General features: G+C 42.1%; 1 protein-coding gene across 1 annotated transcript; it reads left to right on the top strand.

Annotated features, from left to right (window-relative positions):
• The first annotated feature begins 15,094 nt into the window (after positions 1 to 15,094).
• Positions 15,095 to 27,849, top strand: LOC139530562 (platelet-activating factor receptor-like). The gene is made up of 3 exons (XM_071327082.1): positions 15,095 to 15,524; positions 24,139 to 24,233; positions 24,468 to 27,849. Exon 3 carries the CDS (start codon positions 24,510 to 24,512, stop codon positions 25,620 to 25,622), a length of 1,113 nt encoding a protein of 370 aa, XP_071183183.1. The 5' UTR covers positions 15,095 to 15,524; positions 24,139 to 24,233; positions 24,468 to 24,509; the 3' UTR covers positions 25,623 to 27,849.
• Positions 27,850 to 27,864: the final 15 nt, after the last annotated feature.

The following is a 27,864-nucleotide window of genomic DNA, read 5'->3' as shown; positions in this document are numbered from 1 at the left end:
CACTACACAGCTGATTCAAATAATCAACTAATCATCAAGCTTATCTCCCTTAAAACATTTTGCTCCACACCCAATGTTCACTCTCAAGGCGTAGTAAAAACGGCTATTTTATACCCTCTAGTGGCTGAGTATGTCGGTCTTGATAACCACAAAGTCTCTATATCGTGTTCTCTGCCAACCTTAACACCAGCAATATGGTTAGAGCTTATGCTTAACCTTAAACCAGGAATTACACTGGTGGCAGTGGCACCGAGATGGTGGGTACATTGGTATATATGGGCATGTGCCTGTATGGACCCATGTATTTGAGGATAGGGGAAAGTAGTGCAAGGAGAATGTCATTAACCACCGAGAGAAATCCAGAAGACGGCTGCAAAGCCTAAAGGTCTGTGTACACTATCCCTGATGCAGTGAAAATAATAACAACAATGAACAATTAAGTAAGCTTTATGCAACATCTTTTTGAGTACAGACCCCGCACCGTTTATTTGTTCCATTTCTGCTGCTATTCACAGGTTTCACGCACCAGCCAAGCTTCTGTGCGAGCATGATGGACCCCCTTTGATTAGTTTTCAGGGTTATAAAATAGGACTTCACACAGTGGGACACAGCATGCCATCATGTCTGTTGTGACTCGGCACTATACATTGTGGGGAGCAGCAGGCACCAGGGCAGGCAATAAACCTACATTCTTACCACTTAGTCTTAGACTATCTGGTCTGCTTTTATTGTGATCTGGATAGGGAAACAATAACCCCAGTCATAAGCCTGATTCACACCATCGTGCTGAACCGAGCCAATCCAAGCCAAGCTGTACTGGGCTGGCATGGCATCCGCCATAGTTGCTGGAACCGTGCTAAAAAGGACAATGTGAAAAGAAAATATCTGAGCCAGCACAGTATGGTTCCCATCGACCCTATAGTGTGAATCGGGCAATAGTGTAGCAGGAGAAAGTGAGAGCTGTAACAGGGACTCAAACCGTAGCTCCTAACGTACTATAACAAAAAAGCACAAGCCTCTGGGTAGAGAGAGTACAACGCTCACGTACACTGGTTACAAGTGTACTCACACATTCACACTCTACCATACACTCAAAAACGTGATTTTTCCTTTGTTTTATATGCAGTATATATCCACACTATGAGGTTGGAATAATACTGTGAAATTGTGAACGTTATGATAATGCCCTTTTAGTGTAATAGCTGTTTGAAAAGACTGCCTGAAATATCAGCCAATTTTGGTGGGATTAAGTTTTTGCCTGCCTGATGAGATCACCAGGTGGTAAATGAGTTTATAGACCAATAAGAAAGCAACGTAGCATGCGTAGAAAGCTGCCTTAGCAGAGTTTTTCAGGGGAAAAGGAAGTTAGATTGGAAATACTGTATCCCTGAAAACGCATTTTCAGTCCTAGCAAAATTTTTGCTTGAGAAATTGCTCTTTGCTAAGAAGCTCTTTCTGACAATTTTAATTGAAAACAATCACAGTAAAGTACTTAATTATTATCCAGAAGGATTTGGTATCCCATAGGGCGACGCACAATAGGCCCAGCGCCGTCCGGGTTTGGCCGGAGTAGGCCGTCATTGTGAATAAGAATTTGTTCTTAACTGACTTGCCTAGTTAAATAAAGGTTAAAATAATAATAATAATAATAATATTCAGAGGAAAACTGCTGCATTGGACCTTTAACAATATCGCCCAGTTGGGGAGAGAGTGACAAAAAGACCAAAGCACAGAGTATGTTTCAGTCTCTTGCACCACCCTGTGGTTATAATGTGGGATGGCAGTAGTTCCCGTAAAGGACTAATTAATTATAATGTGGGTCCAGACAAAGGCAGCTGCAAAGTGCATCTGTAGAGCCCTGAGGGAGTCTTCGAATGCTAGTAACATTACTAAGGTTGTAAAACAAATATTAAAGGGGCAATCTGTGATTTAAAAAAAACAACAACACATTTACCCAACCTCTTTTTGGTAAACAGCTGAGGGATGGGGCTAGAGAAATGTAACCACTCTCAAATTCCTAGACGGAAAAATAGATACACAGACTGACCGTCCATGAGATCAAAATGATAGTTTAGTTCAGTTTTGAAGCTATACAATGTTTGTTTACAAACAGAGTAATACAAACTTATTTTTTGGGTTCTGATGGGGATGCGTGATCATTGATGTTCCAAAGTCGTTTGTCTGTGACTAGTACATTTTAACCTACTAATAACCTATTTATTTATGGTTGCGTAACTTCGTTGTTGTGTAGTGCAAACTATTTTAATTTTGCTGGTGTAAAGATCACGGCTCCTCCTCAACTCGGCACTTCATTACTTGAAGTTTACCAAAGTAACCCTATCTCTGGCTGGCCTGAGTTCCTCCTTCGTCCGCGGAGTGTCTTGCCCAAGCTGCTCCTTTTTGCTCTTCGCCTGGCTGTCAGTGGCAGCTCAACAATCCCCAACCCGTTCTCTCTATCGCCCTCAACACCCAATCTACTCACACCCGCAAACAGTCACATTCAGACTCACACATACACGCTGTCCCTCTCTCCCCTTACCTTCGTTGGCCTCTTATTTTTTTTATTTTATGTTTTTGTCAGAGAAAATTACAATTTACTTGGTATTGCTTTGTGCACTGACTTTACTGAATGCTGGAGAAAACGAAAATTGTCGCAGGGTGAGTACATCTGACAATGTGCTCTCCCGTCCATTAGACATTTTGTCTGCAGGAACTCGCTGTTTTTTACTCGGTCCACTCGTCCAAGTGCCGATGCATTTGTGGCATGATGTGAACAGTACGAATTTGTGTCACTACCAAAGTCTAATGGTTTTAAATTACTGTTTTGTATTGTCTGGAAACTCACTTGTAGAATTCGCTTGCAGTAGGTCTCTTAAAAAAGAGAAGCCGTGCAAGGTTATTAACTTCTTATGGCTGCAGGGGCAGTATTGAGTAGCTTGAATGAAAGGTGCACAGAGGTGCCCAGAGTAAACGGCCTGCTCCTCAGTCATAGTTGCTAATATATGCATATTATTATTCGTATTGGATAGAAAACACTCTGAAGTTTATAAAACTGTTTGAATTATGTCTGTGAGTAGAACAGAACTCATATGGCAGGCAAAAACCTGAGAAGTTCCACTTCCTGTTTGGATTTTTTCTGAGGCTGGTAGATTTTCATCCAAGCTCCCATTGACATTACAGCGAGATATGGATGAGTTTTCACTTCCTACGGCTTCCACTAGATGTCAACAGTCAATAGAACTTTGTCTGATCACTCTGCTGTGAAGGGCGGCCGAAGGAGACAGGAATGAGTAACCACTGCCATGAGGTGACCACGCTTTGACTACGCGCGTTCACGTGAGAGGCAGCTCCATTCCATCGCTCAACTGAAGTCAATGTAATTCTCCGGTTGGAACGTTATTCAAGATGTATGTTAACAACATTCTAAAGATTGATTCAATACATCGTTTGACATGTTTCTACTGACTGTTACGGAACTTTTGGACATTTCGTCACGTTTTAGTGAACGCGCTTTGTGACTTTGGAATTGTTTACCAAACGCGCTAACCAAAGTAGCTAATTGGACATAAATGACGGACATTATCGAACAAATCAAGCATTCATTGTGGACCTGGGATTCCTGGGAGTGCATTCTGATGAAGTTTATCAAAGGTAAGGAAACATTTATCATGTAATTTCTGGTTTCTGTTGACTCCAACATGGCGGCTAATTTGACTCTTGTTCTGAGCTCCGTCTCAGATTATTGCATGGTTTGCTTTTTCCGTAAAGTTTTTTTGAAATCTGACACAGCGGTTGCATTAAGGAGAGGTATATCTATAATTCCATGTGTATAACTTGTATTATCATCTACATTTATGATGAGCATTTCTGTTGAAACGATGTGGCTATGCACTATCACTGGATGTTTTTGGAACTAGTGAATGTAACGCGCCAATGTTAACTCAGATTTTTTTATAAATATGAACTTTATCAAACAAAACATGCAGGTATTGTGGAACATGAAGTCCTATGAGTGTCATCTGACGAAGATCATCAAAGGTTAGTGATTAATTTGAGCTATATTTCTGCTTTTTGTGACTGCTATCTTTCGCTGGAAAAATGGCTGTGCTTATTGTGGTTTGGTGTGACCTAACATAATCGTTTGTAGTGCTTTCGCTGAAAAGCATATTTGAAATCGGACACTTTGGTGGGATTAACAACAAGATTACCTTTAAAATGGTATAAGAAACATGTATGTCTGAGGAATTTTAATTATGAGATTTCTGTTGTTTTGAATTTGGCGCCCTGCATTTTTACTGGCTGTTGTCATATCATCCCGTCACCGGGATTGCAGCCATAAGAAGTTTTTAAACAGAGGTGCCTAGTTATTCTTCTTTTGTTGATATCAGGTAACGTGCAACCTAACCCTGGCCGTGATATGCAATGTCTCCAAACTTCCTCTGATTTTAAATCAAGATCTGCTTTTGGTATTTATCATTTAAATGTACGCAGCCTGTTGTCAAAAATGGATGGGGTTATGATTTGGGCTAAATCAACTGATGCTGATGTAATTGTGTTTTCTGAAACCTGGCTCAGCAAGTCTGTTTTTGATAAGGATATTTGTACAAGTGGTTACAATGTTTATTGCACTGATCGGGTTAAGAAAGGTGGGGGTGTGGCTATATATGTAAAATCTAAATTCCATGTAAGTGTGGCAAAGTCTGAAACTATTTGTAAACAATTGGAATTTCTTGCTTTGAATATTGAGGTTTCAAAGGGTCTTTCTATTACTGTGATTGGCTGTTATAGACCCCCCTCTGCTCTCGGTGATGCATTTTCTTCTTTGACGCACCTTATGTCTAAACTTCTTTACAGTGAAATGATCTTGATTGGTGATCTCAACTGGTGTTGGTTAAAGCCGGTGTCTGATGATTTAAAAATGTTTTGTAATTCTATGAATCTTACCCAGTTGATTAACTCACCCACTGCCCAAATCTTAAATGCCCAGATAAATCTACCCTGATTGATTTGATATTGACAAATGTTCCACATAAATATTCTGCTGTTGGTGTTTTTTGTAATGATTTAAGTGACCATGGTGCTGTTGTTGCTGTTAGAAATACTAAGGTTCCTAAGACAAACCCACGTTTTATTCGTAAGAGAAATTTTAAGAGTTTTAATGAGCAGGCTTTCTTTCATGATTTGTTTTATTTTGACTGGAGCAAGATTGAGCTTATTCCTAATGTGGAAACAGCCTGGATATTCTTTCATGATGGTGTTTCCAAATAGTAAACAAACATGCCCCTTTCCGCAGGTTCAGGGTTAAAGGGCGGGATAATCCATGGTTTTCTTCTGAGCTGTCTTGTATTATTCACGACCGTAATCTAGCCTGGGCTAAAGCAAGGAAATCTTGTTCTGATGCTGATTGGCTTATTTTTAGGCAGTTATGAAAAAAGTGTTATTTTCTTCTCAGGAAGGCCAAGTCTGAATATTTTATGTCTGTTACCACTGATAACCTGAATGACCCTAGAAAGTTTTGGAATCCCATTAAGTCTATGTCTGGTAACAGTAATTTTAATGAATTACCGTCATGTGTTTTGAAGGACTCTGTTGTTATATATGACAAAACTGAAATGCTGAATTGTTTCAATGAGCACTTTGTATCATCTGGTAGGCTGTTTGATTCAGTGTCCTCTGTCTCTGTACAACCCTGTGTGGATGAACCAGTGTCCTCTGTCTCTGTACAACCCTGTGTGGATGAACCAGTGAGAGCTGGTCAAACTTTTAGCTTTTTACCATTCTCAGTGCAGGTGGTACATAAAGCCCTGCAATCCTTAGATCAAAGAAAGCCTGCAGGTCCTGATCTTTTGGATCCCTGCTTTTTAAATCTGGCAGCTGATTTCATAGCTGAACCACTTACATATCTGTTCAATCTAACCCTGGAATGTAATGAAATTCCAAAGATCTGGAAATCAGCATTTGTCCTACCACTTTTAAAAGGGGGAGATCCAACTCTTTTAAATAATTATAGGCCAATTTCAAAGCTGTCACCACTGGTGAAAATACTTGAAACCCTTATGAGTGAACAGCTAAAAGAGTTTTTATTTACTAACTCTATTTTATCAATGTACCAATCAGGCTTCAGGAAGAAGCATAGCACAATTACAGCAGCCATGAAGGTTTTAAATGATATCACTGAAGCCCTTGACAAAAAACAGCACTGTGTCTCACTTTTTATTGATCTCTCTAAGGCTTTTGATACAGTTGATCATGCTATACTAAGGCAGAGATTGTTGAGTGTAGGTCTTTCGGAGCATGCAGTTGCATGGTTTGCTAACTATCTGTCTGATAGAACTCAGTGCACTCAATTTGATGGGCTTATGTCTGTTAATTGTCTGTCCTCAATGGTGTGCCCCAAGGCTCTGTACTTGGTCCTCTCTTATTCACTATTTATATAAATGATTTAGACAAAAATGTAAAAAAATGCATTTTTATGCTAATGATACTGTTATTTACTGTTGTGCCTCGTCTCTTACAAAAGCTTTCCAGAACTTGCAAACTGCTTTTTATACTGTTCAACATACCTTGTGTCAATTGAAGCTTATCCTCAATACTGACAAAACTAAACTAATGGTATTTTCTAATGCAAGAAATAGACCTCTGAACCTTTCACCTATTACTACCTGTCAGGGCAAGGAGATTGAGGTTGTAACCTCATATAAATATCTTGGAATTCTAATTGATGACGGCCTCTCTTTTAAATTGCATATTCAACAACTTACAAAAAATTTGAAGCTGAAATTGGGATTTTATTTTAGGAATAAGGCCTGTTTTTCTTTTGAAGCCAGAAGGAGGCTAGTATCAGCTACATTTATGCCTTTACTAGACTATGGGGATATTTTATATATGAATGCTTCCGCTCAGTGTTTGAGATCAATTGACACTCTTTACCATGGCACTTTGAGATTTATTTTAAACTGCAAAACCCTTACGCACCACTGCACTTTGTATACCAGGGTTGGCTGGCCTTCTCTAGTCACTCGTAAGCTCAGTCACTGGTATACTTTTATTTACAAAGTCATTTTGGGTTTACTACCTTTTTATTTGGGCATTTTTATTGTTCAGAAATGTGGTGGGTACTCTCTTCGTTCGCTGGACTTTATCCTGGTAACTGTTCCAAATGTCCGAACTGAATTTGGTAAAAGGTCTTTTATGTACTCTGCGCCATCGTCTTGGAACACCTTACAAAATCATTTTAAACTGGAAGAACTTGTCCCGATTGGTGTTTTTAAATCACTGATGAAGGATTTTGAGGCTGATTCCCTGACCTGTCAATGTTTTTAATTTCCTGTTTTTGATTTTGTTATACTCTTGTGAATTCTATGGTCTTTATTAGATTACTTGTAGTTTTTCATGTTGTTTGTCTGTAATTTTTGTAATGACTTGGTTCTGCCTATCTTGGCCAGGACGCTCTTGAAAAAGAGATTTAAAATCTCAATGAGCCCTTCCTGGTTAAATAAAGGTTAAATAAATAAATAAAATAAGACGGTTGAACTAAGCTCATGAGGCATTTCTAAGTTATATTCTTCAAGAGTCAAGGGCTATCGATCATTAATTTAAAAGTTCAAAAATGGATGTACCAATCCTGGATTGCCCCTTTAATGGAACTGAAAGTGGCACTGAGACATTTTTCTCGGGTCTCTTGCTGGATGTTTTCCATCACCATTATTGTAAAAGCAATTAAATAATCAGAGATTTCCATACATGGCCTGGGCCCGGTTTCCCAAAAGCATCTTAAGGCCTATTAGAGCATTCATAGGAGCAGAATTAGATCATTTCCGAGCTGTTTCCCCAAACCATCGCTATTAACGTTACAGTTGAAAACGCTCTCTCAGACCACTCGTAGAACAGCTAAGTGCGCCATTATATGTTTTTTTTGCCCACTAAACATAGAACCACATGGTTTATCCGTCTCTCTGTGACCGGAGATATCTTCAGACAACAAACTCAAAGTTTCCAATGTCTCTGCAATTTATACAAACAAGCAACGTAAATGTTCATGTTCTAAGTGGTTGAGTATAGAAGCCTCGTTCCTACTATAACATATATGGTCTGTTGTAACCAACTATCACTGTCATCATACCATGCATACAATGAACAAACGCAGAGAGGTGTTGCCTAAAGCTCAAACAGACTTGGTAAAGGGTACACTGCTAGGCCCAGTTCAAAAGCAGGCTAGAGATTGCATATTCTACAGTCATCCACAGTTGCAGGTCACAAAAGATGACACAACTATTGTACCCCATCAGAACCCAAAATACAAGCTTGTTTTGAGGATGTCATGGACTTTAAGTCCTTGTATCTAGAGCTCTGTATATGAATTTGAGAGGAGTTCCTTTTACCTAGCCCCATTCCTCCTCAGCTGTTTACCAAAATAAGGGGCAAATCGCATACTTTAACTTTAAGCCAATGATATTGGATTTTTGTTTTTTGAAGCAGATGCCCAGAGGGGGAGAAGAATAACAGCCGTTAATGACTAATAGAACAAGATAGCTATTAGCAATTTGTCATGAATGTTGTCTTAGGGATAAGATTACACCACAGGGGGTGTGAGAGAAAGCTGCGGTCCTGGCATGTCCTGATTAGACTAAGTAAGAACATCACTCCTTAAAGCTACAGTCTGCGATTAAAAAACAACAACAAAGTGGCCGTCGCCACTTATTTTGGTATGCAGCTAAAGGGATAGGGCTACGGAAAGGTAACCCCACTCAAATCTATAGATAGTGCTCCAAGACTGGATGTACCAATCTCAGACTGTAGCTTTTATCAAGAAAGTCTAATAATAAGTGTAAGAGTTTTGCTTCAACCAGGGACACAGGAACACATCAACAACTGCCTCCCATCGTTACCTATCGCTTCACAAAAGCCATGGCCCTTGCAGAGCATGCCTCAAGGCTACCCAGACGAATGCAAGTAGTCTGGGTAGCCATTTGATTAGCTGTTCAGGAGTCTTATGGCTTGGGCGTAGAAGCTGTTTAGAAGCCTCTTGGACCTAGACTTGGCGCTCCGGTACCGCTTGGCGTGCGGTAGCAGAGAGAACAGTCTATGACTAGGGTGGCTGAAGTCTTTGACAATTTTTAGGGCCTTCTTCTGACACCGCCTGGTATAGAGGTTCTGGACAGCTTCACTATCTTGCGTGTGGACTAGCCTATAGCCTATGCTCTGTTCAGTTTGAGAAGGAGAGCATGAATATCCACACTATGAGGAGATTTCATTTAGAGTTCCTCTTTTTAACACACCCTCCTTCCATACAATCCATTATATACAATTGCACTAAATATGATTTGAATAATGCAAGATTTTAAATCCCAGCAGTCTTTAAAATGACATTCAGTAGCAAAAGATTTTCAAAAATATATATAATTGGAATATAACTAATAACATTAAATAACATTGGAATATAACATTTAATAACAATAACTTAACTAATTAATTCAGTGTAACATTGATGTGGCAACTCTCTTATGCTCTGCTAGTGAACGATTATAATTTGTACATAGGTCACTAATAAAGGTATCCCCAGTAAAATTGGAGCACAACTCATGAGCCCACCTCCTGCACTGCTCGCACCTAATCCAGTCCCAACCTGTGACTGAAAACAGGGGGAGAGATGCACACTGAAAAGCTCTCTCTTAAAAATGTAGCCAGCTATTTAGCTATATGTAATAAAATGCTGTGTAAAATAGCTAAAAGGCTATAAAGTAACATTAACTGTAAAGCTATCAGTCACTAGTGGAAACATTAACGTTATCTTTTTAATGTATTTTACATCAGACGATCTGGTAATAAGGTTGCTACAGTAGCTAGCAATCCTAACAGTTTATTCTAACTAGCTAGCTGGCTAGCATTTACTGCGAGTGAAGTTGCTAACTAGCAGGCTAGCATAATCTAGCACTAACTGGGTTAGACATTGTCTAAATGACAGGTAGAAACACATTCATAACCATAAAGGGGTAACCTGCCCCCAGGGGCCAGTTACCACCTAGGAAGGGGGGGCGAGTTGCCCCCAACACACTCATCCAACATATTACTACTTTACTCAAAACGTATCTACATTTTTCTCTCAAAACAAGGGGATTATTTATTTTAAGGCTTTCCTACTTGTATATTTACAAAACAATTGTAAATCCAACGTAATTGGAATATATCTACAACTTACCACAAAATTGTTTTGTTGAAATATCTCCAAAAGTTGTGAGCAAGAGCAGTGGCAGCCAGGAAAAGTGTTGGGGGAAATAATTTGGTGACATCTTATGGTCTTAATGTGAATTACAATGGGGTCCAGTTACCCCCAAGTACCCTACAGGTGTGTTCTTTTTTTAAACCCATAATCATTTCAAAGTGGATTTGCTTAAGACTACCGATTAGTACTCTGTGTGACCCTGATTTAGCCCACTGCAGTAAAAGGTAAGATTTTGAGGAAAATAAAATGGATCCGTTTATATAAAGTGATCTATAACAGCGCTTTGGTCCACAATGCTTTATGCTAGAAACAAGCTGTAAAATACCCTGGAAAGACGCGACTCCGATGCATATGGGGATATCTGTGAAGACAGACGCTGGGAGACGAGAAGCAAGTACAGGGAGTGAATGTTTAATAAATAACCGACATGAAACAAAACACAGACAGTGTCTGGACAGGGGGAACAAAATGACATTAATGCTGACACGGGGATGAAACTGAGAAATAGACAGAAAAGGGGGAGGCAATCAATAAGTGTTGGAGTTCAGGTGAGTCCAATGAAGCGCTAATGCGCGTAACGATGGTGACAGGTGTGCGTAATGATGAGCCTCCTGGCGCCCTTGAGCACCAGAGGGGGGAGCGGGAGCAGGCGTGACAATATCATTGTTTAATTTCCTTGACATTCAGAGACTGAGCTACAACCTTCTATAGTAGAGGAGACAAAACATGGTCTTTGCTTGGGAAGTAATCTAATTCTATCACTATAAATTGATTAAGCTATTCACTTTCTGTAAAATAGAATATGTTTAAATCCAGACAGCTTTTAAGGAAACCCTTGTGACGTTCTTTCATTGGGTAAAGCCATGGAAGAAGAGTAGCCAGCAGTTAAAGCTTACAATTTTCTGTGTCGGTAGGCCTACTCTGTCTGGGTTGGAAAGGTAGACCTAGCTTTTGAAAGTAACATGCTCAGATTCCTAATGACGTCTCAGATTTAATTACAGTGAGATCCAAAACTATTGGGACAGTTACACATACAGTACCAGTCAAAAGTTTGGACACACCTACTCATTCAAGGGTTTTTCTTTATTTTTACTATTTTCTACATTGTATAATAATAGTGAAGACATCAAAACTATGAAATAACAAATATGGAATCATGAAGTTTCCCCCAAAATATTTTATATTTAAAATTCTTTGCCTTGAATAAAGCTTTGCACACTCTTGGCAGCTTCATGAGGTGGCATGCTTTTCAAACAGTCTTGAAGGAGTTCCCACATATGCTGAGCACTTGTTGGCTGCTCCACCTTCACTCTGCGGTCCAACTCATCCCAAACCATCGCGATTGGGTTGAGGTCAGGTAATTGTGGAGGCCAGGTCATCTGATGCAGAACTCCATCACTCTCCTTCTTGGTCAAATAGCTCTTACACAGCCTGGAGGTGAGTTGGGTCGTTGTCCTGTTGAAAATAATATTAGAGTCCCACTAAGCGCAAACCTGATGGGATGGTGTATTGCTGCAGAATGCTTTGGTAGCCATGCTGGTTAAGTGTGCCTTGCATTTTAAATAAATCACAGACAGTGTCATCAGCAAAGCACCCTCACACCATCCCACCTCCTCCTCCATGCCTCACGGTGGGAACCACACTGTCACGCCCTGACCATAGAGAGCCCCTGGTTCTCTATGGTGTAGTGGGTCAGGGCGTGACTAGGGGGTGTTCTAGGTTATATATTTCTATGTTGGTGCTCTTGGTATGGTTCCCAATTAGAGGCAGCTGATGTTCGTTGTCTCCAATTGGGGATCATACTTAAGGGTTCCCTGTTCCCACCTGCTTTGTGGGATATTGTTTTTGAGTGAGTGCATGTTGCACGGTCGTTGTTTGTTTCTTGGTTTGTTTTAAGATTCACTAAAAATAAAGATGTGGAACTCCAATCAAGCTGCGCCTTGGTCGTCTCTCCACACGCCCGTGACACACACATGCAGAGATCATCCGTTCACCTACTCTGCGTCTCACAAAGACACGGCGGTTGGAACCAAAAATCTCAAATTTGGACTCATCAGACCAAAGGACAGATTTCTACCGGTCTAATTTCCATTGCTCATGTTTCTTGGCCCAAGCAAGTCTCTTCTTCTTATTGGTGTTCTTTAGTAGTGGTTTCTTTGCAGTGATTCGACCATGAAGGCCTGATTCACACAGTCTCCTCTGAACAGTTGATGTTGAGATGAGTCTGTTACTTGCACTCTGTGAAGCATTTATTTGAGCTGCAATCTGAGGTGCAGTTAATTGCCAATTTCTGAGGCTGGTAACTAATGAACTGAACCTCTGCAGCAGAGATAACTCTGGGTCTTCCTTTCCTGTGGCGGTCCTCATGAGAGCCAGTTTCATCATACCGTTTGGTAGTTTTTGCGACTGCACTTGAAGAAACTTTAAAAGTTCTCAATTTGCCGTATTGACTGACCTTCATGTCTTAAAGTAATGAATGACTGTCATTTCTCTTTGCTTATTTGAGCTGTTCATGCCATAATATGCACTTGGTCTTTTTTCAAATAGGGCTATCTTCTGTATACCAACCCTACCTTGTCACAACACAACTGATTGGCTCAAACGCATTAAGAAGGAAAGAAATTCCACAAATGAACTTTTAACAAGGCACACCTGTTAATTGAAATGCATTCCAGGTGACTACCTTATGAAGCTGGTTGAGAAAATGCCAAGAGTGTGCAAAGCTGTCATCAAGGCAAAGGGTGGCTACTTTGAAGAATCTCAAATATATTTTGATTTGTTTACTACATGATTCCATGTGTTATTTCATAGTTTTGATATCTTCATTATTATTCTACAATGTAGAAAATAGTAAAAATAAAGAAAAACCCTTGAATGAGTAGGTGTATCCAAACTTTTGACTGGTACTGTGTATATATATATATGTTGTCTCTCTACTCCAGCACTTTGGATGTGAAATGATACAATAGCTACGAAGTTAAAGTGAAGACGGTCAGCTTTAATTTGATGTTATTTTCATCCATATTGGGTGAATTGATTCAAAATTACAGCACTTTTTGTACATAGTCCCCCCATTTTAGCGGACCAAAAGTATTGGGACAAATTCACTTATATGTATTAAAGTAGTAAAATGTAACTATTTGGTCCCATATTCCTAGCGTGCAATTACATTAAGCTTGTGACTGTACAAACGTGTTGGATGCATTTGCTGTTTGTTTTGGTTGTGTTTCAGATTATTTTGTGCCAATAGGAAATAATGCAAAAAATGTATTGTGTCATTTAGGAGTTACTTTTATTGTAAATAAGAATGGAATATGTTTTTAAAGACTTCTACATTAATGTGGATGCTACCATAATTATGGATAATCCTGAATTAGTAGTGAATAATTCAACCCCTTGGGTTGTGCCGTGGCGGAGATCTTTGTGGGCTATACTCGGCCTTGTCTCAGGATGGTAAGTTGAAGATATCCCTCTAGTGGTGAGGGGGCTGTGCTTTGGCAAAGTGGGTGGGGTTATATCCTGCCTGTTTGGCCCTGTCCGGGGGTATCATCGGATGAGGCCGCAGTGTCTCCTGACCCCTCCTGTTTCAGCCTCCAGTATTTATGCTGCAGTAGTTTATGTGTCGGGGGGCTAGGGTCAGTCTGTTATTTCTGGAGTACTTCTCCTGTCTTATCTGGTGTCCTGTGTGAATTTAAGTATGCTCTTTCTAATTCTTTCTTTCTTTCTCTCTCTCGGAGGACCTGAGCCCTAGGACCATGCCTCAGGACTACCTGGCATGATGACTCCTTGCTGTCTCCAGTACACCTGGCCTTGCTGCTGCTCCAGTTTCAACTGTTCTGCCTGCGGCTATGGAACCCTGACCTGTTCACCGGACATGCTACCTGTCCCAGACCTGTTTTTTCAACTCTCTAGAGACAGCAGGAGCGGTAGAGATACTCTTAATGATCGGCTACGAAAAGCCAACTGACATTTACTCCTGGGGTGCTGACTTGTTGCACCCTCGACAACTACTGTGATTATTATTATTTGACCATGCTGGTCATTTATGAACATTTGAACATCTTGGCCATGTTCTGTTATAATCTCCACCCGGCACAGCCAGAAGAGGACTGGCCACCCCTCATAGCCTGGTTCCTCTCTTGGTTTCTTCCTAGGTTTTGGACTTTCTAGGGAGTTTTTCCTATCCACCGTGCTTCTACACCTGCATTGCTTGCTGTTTGGGGTTTTAGGCTGGGTTACTGTACAGCACTTTGAGATATCAGCTGATGTAAGAAGGGCTATATAAATACATTTGATTTGATGAGTGAGAAAGTTAGACAAATATCATGCCCCCAATACATGCTAACCTCTCTCCATTACAATAAAAGGGGAGGTTTGCATTTTTGGAGGGGTATGACTTTCTCACTCATCATTATTCACGATTCATTCAGGATTATCTGTAGCATCCAGAAGATTCATTCTGCTAATATGTAAAATTACTTAGAATTGCATGACATTTTTATAAAAGGCTATTGTTTCTCAGACCTGTAAATACAATGACAGATTCATGCAATGCTTTTACTATAAATAAAGGAGATCTTTCCACCCCTACTCTTGTCCACAGTGGTCTGCGAACCCACAACCAGACCTTCTGGCCGGCAGCCCTGTACGCTATCAACATTTCTGTCTTGCCATAAAATGCTTACACAATTTCTAAAACTGCATATCTAAGGCTCTGGTCTGTCCAATAAGTGGTGGTAAATGGTAAACATGCTCTCTGCTATCCACGTTATATTTTAATTATTATTTTGGGTATAGGGGAGGGTCACTTTTTGGGAGGGTTTAGGTAAAATATGTTTTGCTGAAAGGGGAGGACCATCCATTTTCATTTCAGAGAGGTCCGATTTTCAGAGAGGTGTCTTCTTATAAATAACGTTCACAACCCTTACTATGCTCGTGACCAATGAGTAGATGGGAGGGGCAGGACAGGCAGTGCGTCAAGCCTCTCAAATATAACCACAAAAACTGGCTACACAAACTCCGGAGATGCCGGTTGGTGAGCGGGAGCAGCTTGGATGAATTTATTGAATAACAATTATGTGTACATTTATTTCGTAGCGCTCGCACGGAGTCAAGCGCTTCGTGGTGGATTCATTAGAGGAGTTTCTCTAGTTTCAAGAAACGTTATTATAATATATACATGTACTAGGCTATAGATACAGTATGTTTACGATTGTAGCCTAAAATACGCTGGTTTCAAAATAATAGTGTGGAACACACACTTGAAAAGACTAACACAGCGAGAAAGGAGCCACGCACTCAGGTAAGCCATCTTTCTTACTATTTTCAAATCAAATGTAATTATATGGGAACATCACTTTTTTCCCAAAGTTGCCAAGTAAATGCTATTATACAAAGACTAGGATAGGTACTAATATTGTACTATTCTGCTTGAAATTTCAAATGTTTTGCACTGATCTTTATAACCTGTGAATATGTTTGATAATTTATTATTATTTATTGTTTAAAGGTTCAAACAAATGTGCACACATGGCGAACATCTTTCATTGCATTTATAATAAATGTTTAGAGCCATGCAGCGAAACCTAAATGATTTCATACAGTATTAGAAAACATTATACAAGCAGTTCTTAAAAGGGCAATCTGGGGTGGTACATCCTTTTTTTAAACGTTTGAAATAATTATATATAGCCATTTTATTCTTGAAGAATTTATAAATACCTCATGAGCTTAGTTTAACTTTCTTAGTTAATCTTGTTCTAATCTTGTTTTATTCCATTGTTTGTCCTTGCATCCATAGCTCCTTCAATGAATTTGAGTGGTTAAAAACTTTCCAGCAATACTGCTCAGCTTTTACCAAAAAAGTGTTGTTTGAATCCCAGAATGCCCCTTTCAGCAAGACAGGCCTTTCTCTGTGCTGGTTGCTGATAATAAGCAGAATCTACTGCACACCCAAAACCGATTAGTGAAGGTGCTATATGCAAAATGCAAAACTGGAAAAACAGGAAAATAGGGTCCTGTAGGGTCAGCCCTAATTTGTGTGCTCTCTGACACTCGGAGTTGCATGGTAAATGGCACAGGAACACAAGGAAAGCACAAAGGACAATGCCCAAGGACTAGCCAGCCTGTTCCCTGCTGAGGGGCCAAAATGTATCTCTCTGCTACAGTATCCAGAGGACTGAGTATTGAATGAGTGATAGAAAAGTACTATATAATCCATATTTAGTATCTATTGTTCACTGAGGATAACTCTGATGCTATCTAAACTGAATAAAAATATGAACGCAACATGTAAAGTGTTGGCCCCATGTGTCATGACCTGAAATAAAAATCCCAGAAATGTTCCATATGCACAAAAAAGAATTTGCAGTAGGTACAACCGGCTTCACAACCGCAGACCACATGTAAAGTGCTATGTGGGTGAGCAGTTTGCTGATGTCAAGGTTGTGAGCAGAGTGCCCCATGGTGGCAGTGGGGTTATGGTATGGGCAGGCATAAGCTACAGACAACGAACACAATTGCATTTTATCGATAGCAGTTTTAATGCACAGAGATACCGTGACGAGAAAATGGCGCCGAGCAGAAGGCGTTGGGGGAACGTTTTACGTTCCCCCAAGCGATTGTGTTTTTTGTTCGTTTATCTGCGTTGTTTGTAACTAATTTTTTTCACTATTTTGTTGCTATATTGCTATCGTCTCTTATGACCGAAAATAACTTCTAGACATCAGGACTGCGATTACTCACCACGGACAAGCAGAATCCTTTTTCTTCTTTCACGACTCTGACGAGCCCGAGGCGGAGGATAAACGGCTCTCTCAGCGTTCCACACCATAGTGCCCTCAAAGCTCATCAATAAGCTAAGGACCCTGGGACTAAACACCTCCCTCTGCAACTGGATCCTGGACTTCCTGACGGGCCGCCCCCAGGTGTTAAGGGTAGGTAACAACACATCCTCCATGCTGATCCTCAACACAGGGGCCCCTCAGGGGTGCGTGCTCAGCCCCCTCCTGTACTCCCTGTTCACCAGTGACTGCACAGCCAGGCACGACTCCAACACCATCATTAAATTTGCCGATGACACAACAGTGGTAGGCCTGATCACCGACAACAACGAGACAGCCTATAGGGAGGAGGTCAGAGACCTGGCCATGTGGTGCCATGACAACAACCTCTCCCTCAACGTGATCAAGACAAAGGAGGTGATTGTGGACTACAGGAAAAAGAGGACCGAGCACGCCCCCATTCTCATCGACGGGGCTGCAGTGGAGCAGGTTGTGAGGTTCAAGTTCCTTGGTTTCCACATCACCAACAAACTAACATGGTCCAAGCACACCATGACAGTCATAAAGCGGACACGACAAAACCTATTCCCCCTCAGGAGACTGAAAAGATTTGGCATGGGTCCTCAGATCCTCAAAAGTTTCTACAGCTGCACCATCGAGAGCATCCTGACTGGTTGCATCACTGCCTGGTATGGCAACTGCTCGGCCTCCGACCGCAATGCACTGCAGAGGGTAGTGCGAACGACCCAGTACATCACTGGGGCCAAGCTTCCTGCCATCCAGGACCTCTATACCAGGCAGTGTCAGAGGAAGGCCCTGAAAATGTTCAAAGTCTCCAGCCACCCTAGTCATAGACTGTTCTCTCTGCTACCACACGGCAAGCTGTACCGGAGCGCCAAGTCTAGGTCCAAGAGGCTTCTAAACAGCTTCTACCCCCAAGCCATAAGACTCCTGAACATCTAGTCAAATGGCTACCCAGACTATTCACATTGCTGCCCCCCCCCCCCCCCCCCCCCCCCCCTCTCCACACCACTGCCACTCTCTGTCATCTATGCATTGTCACTTTAATTAACTCTACCTACATATACATACTACCTCAACTAACCGGTGCCCCCGCACATTGACTCTGTACTGGCACCCCCCTATATATATATATATATATATATTTTTTTTTTACTGCTTCTCTTTATTTACTTGTCACTTTCATGTCTTATTCTTAACCATATTTTTGGAAACTGCACTGTCGGTTAGGGGCTCGTAAGTAAGCATTTCACTGTAAGGTAAGGTTGTATTTGGCGCATGTGACTAATAAAATTTGATTTGATTTGAGATCCTGAGGCCCATTGTCATGCTTTATCTGCCACCATCACCTCATGTTTCAGCATGATAATGCACGGCCCCATGTCACAAGGATCTGTACACAATTCCTGGAAGCTGAAAATGTTCTCAGTTCTTCCATGGCCTGCAGACTCACCAGCCGAGCAATCAGCCTGTCACCAACCCTTTGGAAACATTTGGAAAAAATTGTGTTTGACCAGATACAATGCTATTTTACAGTAAACACATTGACAACAGACTTTCTGCACGCTCACGGGGAAGGACATTCAACAACCACATCACTTACACAAATGACTGATGATTGGCTGAGATAAATTGATGATAAATAGATTGTGGCGGCTGTTTTGTTAGACTTCAGTGTGGCTTTTGACATTACTTGTATCTGTACAGGGTGGACTCTGAATTACTCTATGCAAAGTTTTATTGTCTTCTTGTCACGCCCTGACCTTAGTTATCTATGTTTTCTTTATTCTTTTGGTTAGGTCAGGGTGTGACGAGGGTGGGTATGCTTGTTTTGTATTGTCTAGGGTTTTTGTATGTCATGGGGAGTTTGTAAGTCTAGGCATATGTAGGTCTATGGTGGCCTGAATTGGTTCCCAATCAGAGGCAGCTGTTTATCGTTGTCTCTGATTGGGGATCATATTTAGGTTGCCATTTTCCCTTGGGTATTTGTGGGTATTTGAGGGTTCTTGTCTATGTGTAGTGGCCTGTCAGCACTCATTTGTATAGCGTCACGGTTCGTTTTTGTTATTTTGTTCAGTGTTTCTTCTTATTAAAGAAGAATGTACGCATACCACGCTACGCCTTGGTCTCCTCCTTTTGACGGCCGTGACACTTCTCAGAAATTGTGTCTTATTACTTTGGTCTCATCCCTCACACAATCCTTTAAATGCTGTGACACCATGTGGCGATTGGGCCTGGTAATGTTTAGGTTACTGTAAGCTTGGTATTGTTAGATTGGTCAATGGTGGTTGGTTTTGGGTTGAAAGGTTACACCTTCAGATGTTGTAAATTGAATTAAATGTTGTTGTTCTCTCTCTTGTATCCTGTATCTAAGTTGTAGGTTGTATGATCAATTCTCATTTCCTTCTGGCCTAATAAGCATCTCTTATGTTCATGCTTTGTCTTCTAATTCTTTGGAACTTAAGCTTTATGCCTTGTAAATGAGTCCATTCAATGTTACTTAAATATCTGCCTTTGATATAGAGAATTCTCAGACCAATTCTTGCTAGTCAACGTCAACTCATTGCATCATGCTTGCTTGTATATTTTAATTACCTCTATGAAGTCAGATAAACATTATAATAGGCTAATTGCCTAGTCCAATTATAAGTCGCTGTCACGACTTCCGCCGAAGTCGGCCCCTCTCCTTGTTCGGGTGGTGGTCGACGTCACCGGCTTTCTAGTCACCATCGATCCATGTTTTGTTTTGTCTGTATTACACACACATGGTTTCAATTCCCATATCATGTTCCTTATTTAACCCTCTGGCATACCTTTCTGTTCTGTCCGTGATTGTTGGTCTCTTAGTGGTTCGTGTAGGTGTTATTCTGTCTGTATTTTCCTTATTGGAATATTGCTTGCCTTTTTTGTGAGTAAACTCAGTTGTTTTGCTCAAACCTGTGTCCTGCGCCTGACTCCTCTACATCTCTGCACCCAATCGTTGACAGTCGCATGCGATGTATATACTCGACTGACGGAAAGCATAGCTACTATTAAAATACATTTTTATCTGACTGGAAGTGTACAGACTGAAGTGGCAGCAAGTCTTAAACTTGAAATGGTTGAACATTTTGTCATGTCTTTTTGGTCTGTTTTCCTCTGTAGTCACTGCTAGTTTTGAAGCCTTTGTTAAGGCCTCTAGAAGTGCAAGTAATTTAAAACACCAAATATCCATTGATATGCTGTAATGTGTAAACACATTACCTAGCAGCCAACCTGATTGCACTAATCCCTTGTAATTACAGTAAAATACTGGGAAATACAAACTCCTCCCCTTAATGAATTTCGTTCATCCATAATTTTTTTTCAGTATAAACAGTCAATTTAACGGTATTGTACTGTTATTAAACAGTACTTGCTTTGAAACCATATTTATATTACAGTAGGTGTACTATAGAATGAAATACAGAATTTTGCTTACCACGAGCTGCCTGTAAGCTACTGTCAATTTAACAGTAACCCCTATACAGTGCATGATATTCAGCCCATTGAGTCATCCCTACCAAAATATTTCTTATCTAACACAACTCAGGATAAGACCCAGATGCAGATATACGAGGCAGACAGTTTGAAACGTCAGGTCAAGCCAGGCAGAGGTGGAAACGAGACAAAGGGCTGTGAGACAGAGGTTTGATCCTAGATACATGAATAGTGGGATGTATACGGAGGGTGCGGTGCCAATAAAGGGCCGATAAAATTGCTAGGGGAAAGTTTACGGGACTCCACCCGGAGGGGCAAATCCCGAGTGGACAGCCATACCCTCTGCCAAAGACGATATCTGGGAGCAGGGTGGCGGTCTTCCATGTACGGCGACAGCGACGGACGAACATCTGTGCCGATGGTATGCTGACCTCTTGTTCAGGGAAGAGCGGGGGCTGATATCGCATGGAACACTCGAAAGTCGAGAGACTAGTGGCCAAGCAGAGAAGGGTGTTGCGGGCGTATTCCACCCACATGTGTTGTTGGCTCCAGGTGGTGGGGTTGGTCGAGACGAGGCACCTAAGCATATTCTCCAGGTCTTGATTGGCACGCTCTGACTAGCCGATGGACCGGGTATGAAACCCGGAGGACAAGCTGGCTCGATGACCCAATAAGGGTGCAGAACGCTTTCCAGAATCGGGACGAGAATTGACGACCACAATCAGAGACAATGTCGGCAGGGAGTTCATGGATTTGGAAGACGTGCTGCACCATGAGCTGAGTCGTCTCCTGAAGGTAACTTGGGGAGAGGGATGAAATGGGCAGCTTTAGAGAACCTATCCACTACTGTCAGGATAGTGGTGTTGCCATCAGACGGAGGAAGCCCAGTGACAGAATCCAGGGATATATGAGACCAGGAGCGATGAGGAACAGGGAGTGGCTGAAGGAGGCCTGCCGCAGAGTCTTATTCTGAGCACAAACCGTGCATGTGGCGACGAAGGCTGAGACCTCAGGAACCATAGTGGGCCACCAGAAGCGTTGTCGGAGGAAGGCCAGGGTTCAACGGGAGCTAGGATGGCAGGTGAGCTTGGAGGAATGAGCACATTCCAGGACCTGAGAGAGGGCCGAATCAGGGACAAACATCCGGTAATCTTGACAATTAAAAAATCATTAAAGTAGTTGCCAATATCAGTGGGTTTAATGAGCCATCTGATTCAATGAATGATGAAGCTGAGTTTGCCTTTTTGCTCAACATTTCATTTAAGGTGATCCCAAGCTTTTTACTATCATTCTTTATATAATTTATCTTAGTTTTATAGTATAGTTTCAACACTTCCACCACTGGCATTTCTGTCTTTTCTGTAAATGTTATAACCTTGTATTGCTACCACTGTATCATCAAAGGTATTATCTAAGTGAGTTTCAGAGAGAGTCAAAATATGAATGTCATCTGTTTACTAGCAAGTTATTTACTTCATTAACCTTGTTTCTTAGGCTACATATGTTAACGTGGGCTATTTTTGAACACTTTTCTGGGATGCTTGATTGTTTTCATTGTTTTACTGGGTAGCTTAGCAGAATTAGACATGCTCATGCTGTTTATGTTAGTGCAGGGTGAGCTGCACACATGGGACTTCCAACTATGGCACACCGCCTCAGTGCTAACACTATAACTCTGGTTCATAGGCACATGATTACTGCATACAATAGCTGTGGGATCAGCAGAGGCATTCAGCGCAGTTAGAGGGGCATAAATTAGGTTACTTTGCGTCTTCCAACGCCCCTGGGATAATGTACATTATGACAACTCAGCGACACAATGGTAGGAATTTACTGAGCTGGGCTTGGGTCATTGATAAGTAATTGTCTCAATGCAGCCTTATAATGCTGTGAAAGGATCCAGGAACCCAAATGATTTGGATGGATCCCATCCTCCTTATCAAACGAGCTTTGTTTCCAGAAGGTATCAAAATTGTCAATAAATGTTACACCCACAGAGCTGAAATAGTCTCGTAGCCAGTTATGGGGGGCTAAAAGTCTGCTGAAACGTTCAATGCCACACTCAACCCCATCAGTTCTTTAAAATCCATCGTCAGCTGCCCTTCATAATGTCATTGAATCCCACATTAGCTATGATAGACTCAATTTCCTGATGCTGATTTAAAATGTTTGGTAGCAGCTTATTGATATCCTGTACTCGTGCTCCTGGATAGCACAAAGGTTTTGCCCAACGGACTGAGACATTACTCACCATTGAACTGCCCAATACAACGGCCGGAGAAGGGAATGGAGAAATCTGAACATTCCTACCCCTCACACAATTCTTTGAACCTTTCACGGATCCACGAGAAGCAGGATAGCGTATGCCCGCTGCTTCCCCCGATAGGTCCAGACCTCCCACAGAAGGCAGTGCCCGTCAGATCCAGAGAGAGGGAAAGGAGCCGAACTCGACAACGAAGCCACTGCTGGAGTCAGCGTATTTGGAGTCAGCACCGCCAGCGCAGACACAGGCAATCCCAGCGATGAAGGCGCAGGTAGATCAGGTACCAGTGCAGCGACGCTATTCCTAATGTCAATCTGCTCCTAACCTCTCACAACCACTGCCGTCCGCTTAGCAGCATGCTGCTGCCTTTGGTTTCCACGACTTGTGACACAGGACCAGCGCTGATTGGAACAATCTTCTTGCTGTTCTCGGTCTACTTCATTACAAGATAGTAGGAGTAGGAGAAGCAGATGGAGACAATTTCCTTGGCAGGCAAGTTCTAGGTAGCACAGGCCATTCGGATAGGGACAGATGACAAGGCTGGAAAACATCCATCAGGCCCGAGCGGCGTCCAGCCATAAGAGTTGAGAACGAGAAAGTTCCAATTTGCATTTTCCCCGTAAGTGTCACGATCGTCATATCGTACCTGATCTACCTGCGCCTTCATCGCTGGGATTGCCTGTGTCTGCGCTGGCGGTGCTGACTCCAAATACGCTGGATCTAGCAGTGGCTTCGTTGTCGAGTTCGGCTCCTTTCCCTCTCTCTGGATCTGACGGGCACTGCCTTCTGTGGGAGGTCTGGACCTATCGGGGGAAGCAGCGGGCATACCCCGAGGGCTCTCTATGGTCAGGGCGTGACAGTAAGTTAGTGCAGAATTGAGATTTGCTTGCTAATCGTAGGCACCTCATTCCTGTATTCCTCTGCAAGCAAACAATTGCTTCATTTGAACTGTGGATTGTCAATACAGTGGAGTCGACCATGTGTGAATGTTGCTGTTGTATGTTTACAAGGCCTATGCCAAACATTAGGAATGCCTTCCTAATATTGATTGGCACCCCCCCCCCCTCCACACACACACACACACACACACACACACACACTGATTTGAAGTGGGTTTAACAAGTGACATCAATAAGGTATCATAGCATTCACCTGGTCAATCTATTTCATGGAAAGAGCAAGTGTTCTTAATGTTTCGTACCCTGTATATATTTAGTGTATAATGTATATTTACTTATCAGATCGGACTTGCCGTAACTGAAGTTCCCTATATTTTTTCCCCTACAGGGCTGTTTTCTCTTTCATTTGAAGTTTAAGAAAGACAAGTCTTAACATGTGAAATATTAAAACCTTTACACTCAATTTCTTTGTACTTCTTTTCCTTGGAAAAGGGTTTGGGATTTACTGGAACCAGGACATATCCACCCTTAAGGATTTTAGTGACGTAGTTCCTCCGGATTGTGGGAATCCCATTGAACTGACCAGGGTAAGTGCAGTTCAACCTTTGTTTCCTCTTGCGCTCACTTCCCATTCCTAAGTGAATGTCACTAGGGCGGCCAAACAGTTATGCCACATTAAGCAAAGCATCAGTCCAGATATCATGTCATTCCATACAATATCATAACACCTTTTATAGAGACTATATTATTTTTCTAATGCATGAGTTGTTAAGCCACTCAGTAGGGAAATATGACTCTAATAGGAAGTATTTTTCTCACAGAGGGAGTTGCTTTCTTTAGCAAAACCAATAGTGGAGTCGACCATGGGGATAAAAGAGGACTTAGTAGTGACCACGGCTGTGAACTTTGTCGGGAACGGAAACTTTCTGGACTCGGCGTTCCGCTACACCCTCTTCCCAGTGTTCTACGGTGTTGTGTTCATCCTTGGGCTGATAGCCAATAGTTACGTGCTGTTCGTGTTGTGGCGCCTGCGCGATGCCAAGGCCTTGAACGAGATCTGCATCTACATGGCCAACCTGACTGTGGCCGACCTCCTCTTCGTGTGCTCCCTCCCCGTCTGGATTGGCTACTACCATCACGGTGGCGTCTGGCTCTACGGCGAATTCCTGTGCCGTGTCACCGGCGTGTTCTTCTTCATCAACACCTACTGCTCCGTCCTCTTCCTCACTGCCATCAGTATCAACCGCTACTGGGCCATCACGCGCCCGCTGAACGCCGCCTCGTCCGACCATTGGTGCCGTGGGGTGGTCGTCACAGCGGTCATCTGGGTGGTCACTCTGTCCATGTCTGTGCCATACCTCTTGAAGACGGGCATCCAGAAGGACGAGCGCAACGTGTCGCGATGCTTTGAGGGCTACCACCTTGAGACAGATGGCGAGAAGCGGCTGGTGGCCGCAACCCACCTTATCATTGTGGGGTGCTTCGTCTTGGTCTTCTTCCTCGTCGTAGTGTGTAATCTGCTAATCGCCCGGGCGTTACTAGCCCAGTCCCTTACCCAGGCTCGGGGCTCCAGTTCCTCCAAACCCCGGGGGGTGAAGGGCCGGGCCCTGCAGATGCTGTGCGCTGTGGTGGGGGTGTTCGTGGTGTGCTTCCTCCCCCACCACATGGTCCAGGGCCCCTGGACCCTGGCTGTGCTGGAGATCAAGGAGGGCTGGGGCAGCACGGAATGGAACCAGAAGACCAGGCAGTGGTTGAACGACGCCCACCAGGTCACCCTGATGCTGATGGGGCTCAACTGCCTCTTAGATCCCGTGGTGTACTGCTTCGCCACCAGGAGGTTCCACATGTATATCAAGGACCATCTGAAAAAGGTGGGGATGGGCAGAGGCTGCTCGGAAACAGCCATCACACACATCTCTATAGTGGAATGCAAGAATGTGAGCCAGGGGCTCCATCGTGAACAGCTCAATAATTAAAGTCCTTCACTGTAACGGAAAACTGTCATTTATATGGTAAATTTGGGTATTATCAACAGTAAAATACTCCAAACGTTTTACTGCAGCATAATGTAAATTGTTGTGGGCGGGGAAACAATTGCTTTATTTTGAATGGTACTGTAATTCCACCCCACAGAATACAGTACTGTACCGTGTCAAAAACCTTTTGACCTCTTGTGGGTGCATGTTATTGTTGTTTCTGGCTTATGAACATATTTTGAGCTGTGCCTTGTAAGAGGCTATATTTGTTGCACCCATGAGTGAAAATGCTGTACCAATTTAACTTATGTTATAGGAGACAGATTGTACAGGGGACAGATTTTAGTGGCAGTGAGTCTTAAACCTTAAATGGTTGAGCATTTTGCCATGTCCTTTTGGTCTGTACCCCTGTAGTCGCTGCCAGTTTGGAAGATTTTGTTAAGGCCTCTACAGGTGCAAGTAATATAAAATACCAATTATGCAGTAATATGCTGTGGGATGTTTACAACCAGATTCATCTGGTTTTCAAGGGAAAAGGAAAGAGAGCCTGTGACGCCTACACGACTTCCGCTTTTGGACGTTAACAAGGCGACACTCCATCTTAACTCCTCCTCCACATTTATTGGATTGGTTGAACAGTGCAGAAGAGAACCTCCCCCAACAGTTTTTTTCTTCTCGTCAGCTACGTTAGGTTACCTAGCAGCCAACCTGCTTGCACCAATCCCTTGTAATTACAGTAAAATACTGTGAATTACAAACCCGTCCCCTCAATGAATTTCATTCATCCATGTGCCGACCTTACAGTGAAATGCTTACTTACAAGCCCTTAACCAACAACGCAGTTAAGAAAAATAAGTGTTTAGAAAGTATTTACTAAAATAAACTGAAGTAAAAAATAAAAAGAAGAAAATAGAAAAATAGTTAAAGAGCAACAATAAAATAACAGTAGTGAGGCTATATACAGAGGGTACCGGTTAGTTGAGGTAATATGTACATGAAAATAGAGGTAAAGTGACTATGCATAAATAATAAACAGAGTAGCAGCAGCGTAAAAATGGGGGGGGGTAGGCATTTGCAAATAGTCTGGGTAGCCATTTGATTAGCTGTTAAATTTCACCACCTCTTTCTTCCTGTTCTTTTTCTCTTTGAGCGTAAACAGAGTATAAAAGCAGAAGTTTCATAGGGAACTTGAGCTTCTATAAATGATAGATTCACCCCTTATACAATTCCCTCTGGAAGGAGATTAAAGGGCTCTATTCAGAAATCCTCATTATTCCGTTGAATGATTTAAAATTTGAGCGTCATTATTTCTATATAGCCTATACTTTCTCGTTCTGAACTTCTAACCTGAGTAGGACGGGTCTGGCTTTGCGACAATGATCAAGAGCAGCTGCTCACCGATATGATAGCCCCAATGCAGTTACACCTCCGACACCGCCAAAACATCAGCTATGCGGGTGTCGGCTATTGCCGGTTAATGCTGATCTGATTGAATCTAGGCCTAAGGGTCCCACTGTTCAGCAAGAGTAGGAGCAGGGCAAGTTTCATTCAGCCATCAGGCTGCTGAACAGTGGGACATAGGACAGATATAGATGGACAGTAGGCCCCAGAGACTTTGAATATGTGAAAATGTAAATGTGTGACTTGTGTACTAGCTTTCCAGTTTTCCGTACTGCATGTAATATATTGTGTTGTGTTTGTGTATTTGTATGCTGACACCAGAAAATGAATTTACATGTAAATGGACAAAGTATATCGTATCATATCGTATTTGTTTTGCAATTTGTACGATTGCAAAACAAATACTGGGAGCCAAGAAGTACTTTTTAAAATGTGATGAATTGCTATTATTGTTATTGCTATTATTATTGTAAAGAATGGTGGAGTAACAAGCTTTTAAGGTCATTTTATGAGGCTGGTAACCATCCTACTGGGCACAGATGTCAATTCAACATCTATTCCATGTTGGGTCAGCGTAATTTCAATGAAATGACGTGGAAACCATGTTGATTCAACCAGTATATGCCCAGTGGGATGTGATGAACGTGATGACTTCTCAGCTGTCAGCTGCTGAAGTATAAACAGAGACGGTTTATGAAGGAAGTTGACCACTGGTATAAATGTTGCACTCTTTGTATGTGATGCAATTGAAACATATTGTGTAACGCTGTACTGTATTCTCAAATAAAACAAATATCTAACGGTCACGGCCGTTAAAAGAACTGGACCAAGGTGCAGCGTG

Source organism: Salvelinus alpinus, chromosome 9 (genome assembly GCF_045679555.1).
Source record: "Salvelinus alpinus chromosome 9, SLU_Salpinus.1, whole genome shotgun sequence".
NCBI lineage: Eukaryota > Metazoa > Chordata > Actinopteri > Salmoniformes > Salmonidae > Salvelinus > Salvelinus alpinus.
Note: the sequence above shows the minus strand (reverse complement) of the source record. Positions and strands in the feature narration are given on the sequence as shown.

Coding starts and splice junctions, on each gene's coding strand:
- LOC139530562 (XM_071327082.1), top strand. CDS start 24,510: ATGGGGATAAAAGAGGACTTAGTAGTGACCACGGCTGTGAACTTTGTC.